The sequence below is a fragment of the Chelonia mydas genome, chromosome 2 (assembly GCF_015237465.2).
Source record: "Chelonia mydas isolate rCheMyd1 chromosome 2, rCheMyd1.pri.v2, whole genome shotgun sequence".
NCBI classification, from domain to species: Eukaryota; Metazoa; Chordata; order Testudines; family Cheloniidae; genus Chelonia; species Chelonia mydas.
This window is the reverse complement of record NC_057850.1, coordinates 131784963-131797928: the sequence shown is the minus strand read 5'-3', so window position 1 is coordinate 131797928 and position 12966 is coordinate 131784963. Positions and strand designations below refer to the sequence as shown.

Genomic DNA, 12966 nt, shown 5'->3' with positions numbered 1-12966 from the left:
CTTCCCGAAGGAACGAAAGCAGCTGAGCTCACAGCTGGAGGTTCCTCTGCTGGTGTTGTCGGGGATCGGTGCCGAGATGGCTGCACTGGGGAACACCCCTCTGGCTGGCCAGTTGCTTGGAGGAGCCTTTCCAGGGGGAGTCTGCTGGTGGCTCTCCCCCCCCCACCCTTCTCCTCTTCACCACTCCACCCCTTTTGAAGTGAAGGCTCCAGGGATGATCCGGGGTCACCACCCGTGGAGTCCCCTGCAGACTGAAGCATTTTCTCTATAGGGAGGAATTTTTACTTCAGCTCCCGTGAGGCTGCAGTTTTAGGTGTGGCAGGTAAAGCACTTCTGTGAGGGTCTCCCAGGCATAGTGAGTGTCTGGCCATTACAGGAACTGACTCTTGGCAGAGAGGCACTGCTTGGAGCAGAGAGAGCCAGGCAAGCCCCTGGGCAGGGGGTTGTCATCCTCTAGCAGGGAGGAATATGAAGAATATCGTCTTTACTTTTTTTTTTAAACTGAAAAAGAAAATAATTATGAGTCTATCAGATGCGGCCGGGGTGGGGGGAATGCCCCCAGACAGGGAAGGAAAGTGAAATTCTTTTCCTTTTTCTTTTAAGCCAAAGGAAAAAAATAAAATAAAACAAAACACTAGCCTGAGTACTTTTAGGGAGAACAAAGACAACAAAACAAACACTACTTATGCTAATGACACAGATAAGGAAGGGACAAGTGCTCCTTCCCTCAGAGGCCAAAGGCCGTAGAGAAGGAAGTGTCGGTGTGTGTGTGTGTGGGGGGGCCTGTTCGCCCGTGTGGTGCTAGGACACTGCTACCAAAAATCTTCGATTAGAGGTGCAGGGGCACACAGACACCTAAAGTGGAGCACCCATAGGGACACTATTCGAAGAAACACAGCCTCATCCTCCATCCATTTCTTTTAAAGGAAGTTAACTGGAAGCAGCATTGCAGCCTGGCAGAAAAGCTGATAGACTCCTGGGCCCCTTCAAATGCAATTTTTACTTATCTCTGATAGCACCCACAATACATATTAAGATGAAGAAAAACACAGCTGGGGAATAGTGCACTGCAAGATGCATGATTATATGGCAACAAAATTTTTAAATGAATGTGCATTCTACTGGTCCAACATTTAAGTGACTGAAGAGTCAAGCTCCATAAATACATGCAATGTGCCCAAGTACACTTATGGGAAACATAACATTGTACTTCCTGATTTTCAGCTTAAAATTACAATATAAATGAAAAAAATATCATTGAGGCAAAGTTAGCAGAAGTTTATAAATAGAAATTTGCTCCTGATATAGATTTATTTCTTAACAAAGCCTATACAATTTGCTGTAATCTATGTCTGAAAGGAACATGGGTGTGATAAGAATTCTTATTTTAGATTTGCTTTTCTCTCTAAATGATCATTTTGATTTATTTGTTGTTTGGACTGTCTTATTGCAATTCCCTTAAATGTTTATTGAATCTTTGGAAAAAATGATATTTTAAGAAGTGTAATTTTTTTCATGTAGTCTAGCTGGAAAAAGGCAGATGTAGATGCTGGGTCTGGAGTCCAATCTCCTAATGTAGGTTGTATTCCTGGTTCTGTCACGTACTACTTTGTGTCCTTGGGTAGTTCTCTAGATCTATGTGCCAGAGTTTTCCTCATCTAAAAAGGGAATGCCTCCCCCTAAGGATGGTGTAAAGCTTAATTACATTTGTTTTTGTAGAGCTATGTAAAATCTTACAATGAAGGTGCTAAAGAAGCATTACCAATCATAGCCTCATACCAATGAGAAAACACATTTTCCCAATATCACTTGCTTTCTCCCTGTAATGGGGTGCATGCTGTGCCCTGTAGGATTTGGCCCCCTGGCCCTGCTCTTTAAAGACTCAGGGATACTCCAAGCTGGTGCAACACTTGTGCTCTTCATTTTGTGTCCTTTCCCCACCCCCAGTTTCCCACTATTTACAGGCTATTTACACGGCTTGGACTCCGACTGGCCTGACCAGCAACAGCAACAGACTAGTAGGCTCACACATTTTCCGGGAGGCCCTACACAAATTGTTCTAGGATCACCTGGTCTATTATCTCTCCCACCATCTGGGTGTCGGACCTTCACCACCACGTGGCCCCGTCCATGAGCTTCTGGGCAAACATGCGGGGCCACAAGCTCCCTGTCCACCGTGCCACACGAAATTTCTGCTGGTACTTTTTGGCCGACGGTCCCATCTGGTCCAGGACTGCTGCCTTCACCGCCTCATAATCTTTGGCCTGTTCATTAGTTAGGGCCCTGTCGGCAGCCTGCGCCTCTCTGGACAGACGGGGCGCTAGTCTCAGGGCCCAGGTCGCCTTGTCCCATTCGGCGCCCATGGCTACGCATTCAAAAGTGCACAGGAAGGCGTCAGGGTCATTGGCAAGGCCCAGCTTACACAGCCCCAACCCTGGTGCGCAGCTGCCATCACCTCCCGGGGGACTCCCCAACCGGTGAAAGAGCTGATGCTGTACACTGGCCTGCTCCCTGATGAAGTCCTGGAGGGACTTTTGTTGCTCGGCCTGCCAAGCAAGTAAGGCCTGTCTCTCAGCCTGGTGGGACTGCTGAAAGGCCTGCGTGGTTTTCTGCAGCTTCTCTTGCTGCTTCGCGAGCCACTGCATGGTTCCCTCCATGCTCCAGTTGTCACTCCTTGGCGGTGACTTCGAGTCCCGGACAAGCCCCCCCCATATAACGGGGTGCACGCCATGCACCATAGGATTTGGCCCCTTGGCCCCACTCTTTAAAGACTCAGGGACACTCCAAGCTGGTGCAACACCTGTGCTCTTTATTTTGTGTCCTTTCCCCACCACCAGTTTCCCACTATTTACTAGGGTTACCATATCTGAACATTCAAAAAAGAGGGCACTCCACAGAGGGGAGGGGGGAATTTGCTTGTGCGCCCCCGGCCCCACCCCAACTCCACCCCTTCCCTGCCCCCATTCCAACCCCTTCCCCAACTCTGCCCCCTCCCTGCCCTATTGGACCCCTTCCCCAAACCCCGCCCCGGCCCTGCCTCCTCCCCTGAGCGCACTGTGTTCCCCCTCCTCCCCCCCAGCTACGCGAAACAGCTGTTTTGCGGCGCAAGCGCTGGGAGCTAGGAGAGAAAAGTGGGGACTCTCTCGAGTGATCAGCATTCACTCTCTTTCTTGAATGATCAACTCTTCTTTGGGAAAAAATAATTAATGGCAAAATCTCGGATGTTTTTAGATATTTAAAAATTCCTCCCGGATGGCGATTTAAGAACCAAAAAGCCGGACATGTCCGGGAAAATACGGACGTATGGTAACCTTACTGTTTACAGGCTATTTACCTGGCTTGGCCTCACGCCAGCCTGACCAGCAACAGACTAGTAGGCTCCTTACTCACCCCGAGCATGACCTTTCCCTCCTGATCTCCGCCCCCCCTTCTTCCACTTCCCCCCAGCCTTTTAGCTCCTGCTAATGAGCCTGGCAGGTGTGGGCAGTTTCCAGTTTCCTGGCTATTTACCCAGCCCCAATCCATTCCCCATGACTGGGGCTGGGGTGGCAGGAGCTGATTAAGGGCTCTCCTAGCAGCGCCCTGCCACACTCCCTCATGTGAACAAATAAATAAGCAACATAATAATTTTGCTCATATAAAGATGACCCAGAATAAAAGTTTATCTGAGAAAGTCTGGGATGAAGATGACATTTTTTATTTATCTTCCTATTATTTCAGTGTCAGAAGTATGGCCTTTTGACTTTATACTATAGTGCAATTTCATGGCTCAAAAATAGTTGAGTATATTATTTCATATCCATCCCAGCAGTTGCTTTGGGACCCCCCCACACCTTCCACAATAAACATCTTAATAAAATAAACAACAACATGGACTTATACAGTATCTTTTAGTTCAAAGAATCTCAAAATGCTTAAGCCTCACAATACCTCAATCAGTAAACAGAGACACACAGAGGTTATGTAAATTGCTTGAAGTCGCAGTCACTAGCATAATTTAGCTGGGTTAGAATCTAGGAGTCCTTATTTCAGAAGCCTCAATCTAATCACTAGACATTAAAGCACCTAATGTGAATAGAACATTTGCATTTGGGAGTACATGGTAACTCTGAGTAAGGTGGCTAGACTAATGTTTCATACTTTAAGACAGGCGGTTTTCCTAAATATATGAAGTGATGGGGCAGATCAAGACTAAGGAGAGGAGAAAACTCCTCACCCCATCCTAACAGGTCAGTCTGATGTACACTGTTTAAACTTTGCTCCCACCCTTCAGTTTAGAATTCCAACAACAACATGTATACTCATGCTTGGTTTCAAAAGATGAACTGTGATGATTACAATATGAGTAGATTTTTGCCTAATTTTAGATATATAGTATTTGAAACTGCATGTGGGAAAAACCAACCCTCCCACCCCCCATTAGTTACTTACCAGATCTTTCTCTTCTCTTTTGGTTGATATAGTCCCCAATTCCAAAATCCAGTTTCAGCAGGACTGACTTGATTTTGTTGCACATCTTCTGCCCAAATTCATTGCACTTGAATAGTGGACATAAAAAGGCACACAGTACTGTAACACAAAACCAAGATATAAAGAGAAAGGTTACTTAAATATTTCTGTTTAAATCACTAACTAAAGATTACGCCATACATTTCATTAATATAAAGAGAATTACCTTTACGTAACTTAATGCCACATCAGAGGAGTTACTGGTCTCAGTACAATTCCTACTGATCACTAGTCCACATCACAAAAATTACCATTATATTCACATCAACTGGCACCTGTTTTCATAGTCTCTCTAGAAGGCTGGGCACTGAGATCAAACTACCCTCTCTTCTGCCCCCATAAAATGAATTCTATTGAGGTCAGGGTAGGCAAAGTCTTTCACGGCTGCTGCCTATGCCATTATCTATCTGGACAAACAGAGCTTTAGTCTCTAGTGACATCAATCCAAGCCCTCTCACAGGGACCTACCATTTGCTTTTCAAAATAAATGAACAATAAGAAGTCCTCTTCATCCTACTCTTTGTCCCTTCCAAGTGCAAATCAGAAGCAAAATGATATCACTGTGACACTTCCCTGGGGTAGCCAGGGTTGTGAGGCACCTCACCATCACCTGTTCTTAGTGTGAAGAAGTCTTGTCTGTATCTGCTGTGGATCCGTATCCTGAAACCAGCAGTCTCTGGTGACACAAGCTCTACCTTCCAGGCATCCCTCTTTCTGTACAGGTTAGCAACAGGCACACACCAATCCGTGTACCCTGGGAGTGTTCCCTACAGAGGCAGCCCTTTATTCATGGAACACTCACAAAACTGGTATTCCCAGCGGAACAGTACACCGCAGCTTACTAGTTATACCTTAGAACACAGCTCTGCTAAACACAGCACTTAGATATATTTACAGAGAAAATAAGTATAACTTTATTATCAAAGAACAGAAATTCAAGTAACAGTGAGTAAGAATATTGGAAACAAATGGTTTCATATAAAACAAAATCATAACATGCTTTCTAGAGGCTAAACTTAATTAACAAGTTATCCTCCTGTCTAAAAAAGCTTATTTCACCCAAAGTTCTCTCAACATTCTCAACCAGGCCTGACTGAGACCCCTTTTCCATTAAGCAAATTTTGCTATCGTACTTCCTAGGTGAAGGATGCCAGGGTGTCTCTTTGCACCCTTAAATGTACCAGTACATACCTTTGATGTGCACCTCAAGATGGGTTTCCCTGCCTCTGTCTACCCCACTATTTTCTTCTTCCTGTTTCTTTCCTCTCTTCAAAGAGTTCACTATCCTTCATTAGCATTTGGTTCAGACTGGTGAGTAGAGTACCATTGTGAACCAGACAATACTTCATTTACATGGAAACAGATAAATATTTCTTGCCAGAAAGAAAACCTGTTTCTCCCTGTTCCTGGCGACTGGTCCCTATACATAGACCTTAAGAACATAATTTTCAGCGTTCATATATAACTCCATACACAACATCTGTACATGCATTTTGCAATGATACTGACAACCAGTGTGACAGAGGCTTTTATTATGTGTCATGACACTCTTTTGGTAAACTAGAATTAAATACCAGACCCAGGGCATTCCTGTAACCCTTATGTACCACTTATTCCCACTGACTCTGGAGAAAGTTTCTGCTGTTGTGGAAGATCAATCTATGTCAATCAGCAATTTTAACCGCTAGATGAAATAATATTTCTGGTGTTGTCAGCAAAAATAAAAAAATTATTTATATATTTAAAAGAAATCTGTGCTTTGTTAATTTTGGCTCATCCCAAAATAGGATTTAAAGGTGTGGCTTTACAATGCATTCAGCCAATAACTGCTGCCAAGACCAGTATCATAACAGGTTTGTAGGGTAACATTATCTCCCATTTCTATATATGCTGGGGAAGAGGTGGCAGATAATATATCAACTGTTAAAATGTCATTACTGCGAGAGCTTTAAAAAATATTCCTCCTCATTTCTGACATTTCCCCTGTAGAGAGAAAAGACTGTTAAAGCTCTAGAGTAGGATATGTGATATGTGATCAGGGGGTATGTGATCAGTTCCAAACTCTGCTACATTTCTCCCTGTGACCTTGGGCAAATGGTTTAGTCTCCGCGTGTCCCAGTTTCCTATATGTGAAATGGAGAGAATACTTTTTTCAGGACACAGACTGTATCTTACTGAGCATTTGTACAGTACTTACCACAATGAGACCTGAAGGCACTATTCTAATAAAAAGAATAACCATAGTAAATAAATTCATCTGTCAGGATAGACAGACAAGTTTTTAAGTTGATATAAGAACAGCTAAACACTAGAGAGCATTGAAATCTATGCTATGTTTCACCTGTTCCACATGGAAACCATAGCTTAAAATCAGAATTTGGCCTATGTGTACAAGTATGCCCAAAAAACTCCACAGCTAGGAAAGCAACTGAATGGCACAACTGTTATGCTCAGATGTTGACTTCCTCAGACCCCACAGAATCAACATTTGGCAGGTCTTAAGCAGATCATCTTTGTGCTAAGCCATGAAGGGCTTTAGAGGCCTGGGCCAATGGTCCTTGTATTGTAACATGAAGCGTCCTGATCTGTCTGTAGCCACTATGTGCCCTCCAATGCTTGGATTACTTGTGCTCCTGAGATAAATAATTAGTGTAGGCAGCTGTATGGGTGTAATAGGAGAATGATCTATGATGTTGTATCGTGGGACATGGATAATGACTACTTGTATAAGTAGTCATTACTTGTATAAGTAATGACTACTTATACAAAGTGACTAAATATTTTCAGAAGTTCCAATAGGGAATTTGTGGTCATGGTAGCACATATTTTTATTCGCATAAGTGTGTCTCTCTCTGTATCACTGCCTAAAAGATATCATACAGTTGTGCCACGATGTGCCAGAATTGTAACTGACAAACTGAAAAATCTGTAATCTGACTTCCATATGAAACCATCATTGGTCAAGGTCCATATACAGAACTACTTTTTTAAAAAACAGACTGTATGTTAGACTGCATAATGAACATACAACATGCATAAGACATGACTAAAAAAAAAAAAAGACTATACTTACATAGAAAGTAGGAGAGTACAATTCCAGGAATGTAACTACCCAAGACAGTGAAAAATGTACACACACTGCAGACCAGAAGGCAAAACTGAAAACAGAAGAGATCAGAGATGATAGTTAGAATTCATATTGCTAGGACATTAAATATTTACACTTTGTGATAAGAACAGTTCCCCAGCAGGGTAATATTCTAGTTTAAAAGTACAATATTGATGATTTTTTTTTATTATACAGTAATTGCAATACAAGTATTACAGTAAGAATTAAACAACATATTTTTGGGTGATTAGGCTATGTCTCAGGTGGCATTATAAAAATAAGGCTTCTTCCCTCTACCTACCATATGGAAGATTTAACAACCTCCAGGTCATCACCAGTCATGAAAACTGGATACAATGAATATCAAAAGAAATACAATAGGCAGTAATAACAGGTGCTCGTTTTGTTAGGTCACCATCTTCAAAATCCATCTGAAAACTACAACTTGGTTTTTTTTTTTTTTTTACTCTATTTAAAACCGGGTGCTGATTTTGACTATCATGAAAGGAAGGCACTGACAAGGTCTAGCTAAAGCCAGATATAGCTTTGTGCAAATTAAGTTGTAATTTACTTGACATTTTCATTGTTTTGTCTTGTACAGTGCTAACTCTTGACACTTGTAAACACTGTACAGTGTATCATTATGGAAGCATCAGATACTGCACCATAGGTTAATCTGAATTTTGCATATATAAAGAAGGGATTTAACCTCTGTTGTGTTTGAAAAAGACAACATATCCTCCCCAAAACTACAGCACTTATTTTTAGAAAATAGCATACATTTTCTGAGTATGTACAAGCTTGTTAATTAAATTAGGAGATAAAATTAATTAAGAAGGAGCAGCACCCACTATCAGACTTTACTTTTTCTCTTATGGTCTTAATAATAGAACAGTGACACCATTGCGGGAAAAGGGAGGAGGAAAAAGAATCTAATGTGTCTTTAAAAATCAGTTTTGTCTAAACTGAGACCTCAAACACTAAAATGCCTTAATTACTCCTCGGGGAATTCTGTGCCAAAAAAATTAAAAATTCTGTGCACAATATTTTGAAATTCTGCATATTTTGTTTGTCAAAATAACACAATATAATCATGCCAGTTTCAATTATTTTGGTAATTTATTTCAAAATATCTGTCAGCAAGTATATCTGTAACAATACAGACCAAAAAAAGATTCTGGTAAATAGACAGATTTCTTACTAGGTATATTAATACAGAACTTTGAGTAATTCCTTTAAATTACAGTACAGAACTATATTTCCTGCACCTGTCAGAAGCAGTGAAAAGGCTTGGGGGAGCCAGGGGTAACAGAGGAGATGACAGAGAGGGAAGGAGCCTGGAGTGAATCTGGAAGGTTGTTAAGTGAGGGTGGGAAAAGTATGGAACAGGCTTTTTTGGGGGTGGGGAGGAGCGGGATTCTTAAGGAGTTGGTGAGCTTCCCTCATACAGACCCTGGCTGACCCCAAGCCTCTCCCATTCAGTCAGGAACGTGCCCTTGTCCCCACACCTCCCATCCTCATGTGGCCTTGCACCCCACTCCCATTCAGCCGCTGGCTCAACACTGTTCCCCCACTAGCCATTCGGAACCCCAGTCTGTGATGCCTCCCAGCAGCCCCAGGGTGCCCCATTCTGTTTGTCTTAACCTGGCTCTGGAGACAGGATGCTGTGATGAACTTCTACTCCTAGGGGACTTCTGTACCACTGTACATGTACAGAATTTTTTCTCCACAGAAAATACATTCTGCCCCAGAAGTGCTGCAGTTCTGCCTTTTGCCCACCAGAGGCTGCTGTGGCACCAGAACAGACAGCTGCTGGCTCTTCTGGTGCCTCAGTGGCCTTTGGTGGGCAAAAGGCAGAACTGCAGCACTTCTTGGGCAGAATATATTTTCTGAGGAAAAAATCATCATAGAATCAGAGAATATTAGGGTTGGAAGGGACCTCAGGAGACCACCTAGTCCAACCCGCTGCTCAAAGCAGGACCAATCCCCAGCTAAATCATCCCAGCCAGGGCTTTGTCAAGTCTGACCTTAAAAACCTGTAAGAAAGGAGATTCCTCCACCTCCCTAGGTAACCCATTCCAGTGCTTCACCACCCTCCTAATGAAAACATTTTTCCTACTATCCAACCTAAATCTCCCCCACTGCAACCTGAGACCATTACTCCTTGTTCTATCATCTCGTACCACAGAGAACAGTCTAGATCCATCCTCTTGGGAACCCCCTTTCAGGTAGTTGAAAGCTGCTATCAAATCCCCCCTCGTTCTTCTTTTCTGCACACTAAATAATTCCAGTTCCCTCAGCCTCTCTTCATAAGTCATGTGCTCCAGCCCCCTAATTATTTTTGTTGCCCTCCGCTGGACTCTTTCCAATTTTTCCACATCCTTCTTGTAGCGTGGAGCCCAAAATTGGACACAGTACTTCAGATGAGGCCTCACCAATGCTAAATAGAGGGGAATGATCACATCCCTCGATCTGCTGGCAATGCTCCTACTTATTATGAGGGACACATGAATTCTGGGTGTGCACAGTGGGGCAGAAGTCCCCCAGGAGTACTTAATATAGATGTGACAGAATGTACCAGGCCCTTCTGGACTCCTGCTGGAGGTCCCACTGCTCTGCTGCACCCTACCCCAGAAAGGAGCAACATGAAAGGAAAAGACCAATGAAGCTGGGTCTTCCAGGCCTGCCTAGAGAGGCCTCTTGGAAGCAAACATCTTGGAAATAACAAAGACCTGGTCCTCCAAGGGCTAGAAGGTCTAGTGATAGCCAATCAGAGCCCAGCAGGCTCAGATAACATTTGATGCAGGGCCATAGTAGGGCAGTTCCTGGGTAGGAAGGAGTTCCTCTTTGGCCGAAGTAGTCTGAGGACTAGCCAGTGTACAACTGCCTTGCTTGCACAGTTGGGTTTGCAGGGAAAGAGGAACCTGAGAATTCTGGTCCTGGGATATCGGTGAAGATAAAGGGGCCAGATGGGAAGAGGCTTAGGGAAGTAGCATCAACAAATTTAACTGAACAGTATGTGGCTGCTGTTTATAGGGCCTCTAGGTTGGAACATAGAGTAATGGATAGGGCCAAGTTCCCCCACCAGCAAAATAGCATCAACCCCAAGAAATGGGGGAATAGGGGGAGGGGGAAAGAAGCCTAACCTAAGCCCCAAGAAGGGGACAGGTCTCACTTGGAAGCCCAAGCAAAGGGATGAATTTAAAGGGCCCAAAGCTAGGGCTAAAGACTCTGGTGAGGGTACATAGACTGTTTTATTGGACTCTTTGCAAGATGTTCAGTCTGACTGCGAGACCTGGCTGGAGGGCGAAGCCAAAGAAGACTGGCAGAGACAGGCAGACAACCTAAAACCAAAGAAGACTGGCAGAGACAGGCAGACAACCTAAAGGGGGTGCCAGGAGCAGCAAAAGGACTGAAATACTACACTCAGTCACAAAGACATAAGAGATAAGTCAAGAGATAAGCTCAAGAGATAAGTGCCCCTCCCCCACCAGTGCAATATGGTTATTGCATGGCATTAGTAGAGGGCAGATTTGGTTGTCTGGATGCATTAAAGCTGTATTTCCATACCTCATATGATTGGGGTTTTTTTCAGTTTAATCTTAACTTTGAATTTCCTGGGTTTACGCTTGTTTCTAGGATAATCACAACATCCCTATAATGTATTTTACCCTGTGTTATTGATATATACTCTCAACCTTAACTTCTTAATGTAGTTTTCATCTGGGAATATATAAATTCATTTTGTTACATCTGAAAGCCTTCTTTCCAGGAAAAATCTCAATGCAAACTCTTGTTATGATCTCAAGAAGAAAATGTAACTTGTCCAAGTTTGAATGCAAAAAGGAAAAAAAATAGTGAAATACCCAAATATACAAGCAAAAATCTACAATGTCCACTACAGCTGCCATGATGCACTGTTCCATTATCAATGTTGCTCACGCTACTAATATTTTGTTTAATTGAGAAAAGATCAGTTCAGATTTGGCCAAAAACAACAGTACTCTGCCAACAGAAGCAGAGTATTATACAACTCTTGCTTGCCTTTATCACTCATGTGTTTTCCACCTCAGTCTGTCTCAGAAAAAATATGCTACATTTATATGCGCAGATAAATGATAGCACTATGATATAGGTAGGATCCTCTCATATCATAATATTAGAAGCTATTTATGTAATATCTGAGTAAAACTTTCTGAAAATCAATTAAAGCTATTTTAAAAAATAATACATACATTTATAAATGATGTAGGATTCTCCTGTTTTTGTTAAAGCTATTCCTTTCTATTCCTGATCTTTCTGATGTCTCTACCCTAGGGAGACAGATGGCATTTCCACCAGAGAAGTGCATCCCATAGCCACCCTGCTCATGCCATATCCTGCCCCAATTCTGGTGTTACACAGTGGCTGGCTGAAAGCCCAACAGCTAAGGGGGGGAGGGGCTCTACTGCCTTAAACCTTTCCCCTGGGCAACTTTTCTGCTACATGGAGCCTCCCTTACAATCCGTACAAGAAAAAGCCAGCACAAGCCCTTACTGAATCTAGCTTAGTGTCTTTATTTTAGCAAATTTACCTACTATATTATCAATCAGATCAGAGTTTGCTGAGACATAACACCTCCTGATAAAACAGGATGAAAATATTGAGCTTACTTTATTGAACTTACCTTGCCAGGGTTCTTCTCTTTGAAGTGTGACATTTCTTGAAGAAACAGAAATAAATTCACCAATGCATCTGCAATACATTGGTTTATTCTGGGCCTGTAGTCAGGTTTGGAATTGATGACTTCCCAGCTGAGTACAGAAAAACAAAAACTTTAGTTACAAGTAAAACAGAGAAGGCATTGCTTTTATGGAATATTTTGCTCACATGATTAATCTTTCATATTATTACTGAAATAAAAAAAACCTAAACAAAATCTGACCATTTTTAAAACTGATTGCCATTTATCCTACAGCTACTGCTATGCTATAGAAATCCACAGTGCTTATTATCCCATATTTTATGGCCAATGAATTACACAATGATCTAATAAAGTCTCCTTGTGGAGTGAGGTGCAACTCAAGAATATTTAAATGTTATTTGTTATATTGTTAAATAAATATTTAAATATATGACCACAGTATTCTCTTGTATGCAGACCACTCAATTTAAAGATTACAAGTTGGCAGGCACCAATTAGGTCATCAAACTACTTTCTACAGTTTTTTCCTCTGGACATTCTTTCCTAACATGTTTGCAAACCACCACTCAATTTACTCTAACTGTATGGTACATCTTCCCCCCCACATCCTCTCTCTGCCTTGTCTATTTAGATTTAAACTCACAGAGGAGGTATTATTGTCTCT

At 42.4% G+C, this 12966-nt stretch overlaps 1 protein-coding gene across 2 annotated transcripts in view; it reads right to left on the bottom strand.

Annotated features, from left to right (window-relative positions):
* The window catches only part of RETREG1 (reticulophagy regulator 1), a 136240-nt gene that overhangs the window by 19721 nt on the left and 103553 nt on the right, over nt 1-12966 (bottom strand). For both annotated transcript variants that reach the window (XM_037893309.2, XM_037893310.2), the window contains 3 exons: nt 12285-12411; nt 7583-7667; nt 4432-4569 (listed from right to left, as the gene is read on the bottom strand). In XM_037893309.2, the coding sequence (XP_037749237.1) occupies nt 4432-4569; nt 7583-7667; nt 12285-12411 (350 nt within the window). The remainder of the gene's footprint in view (nt 1-4431; nt 4570-7582; nt 7668-12284; nt 12412-12966) is intronic.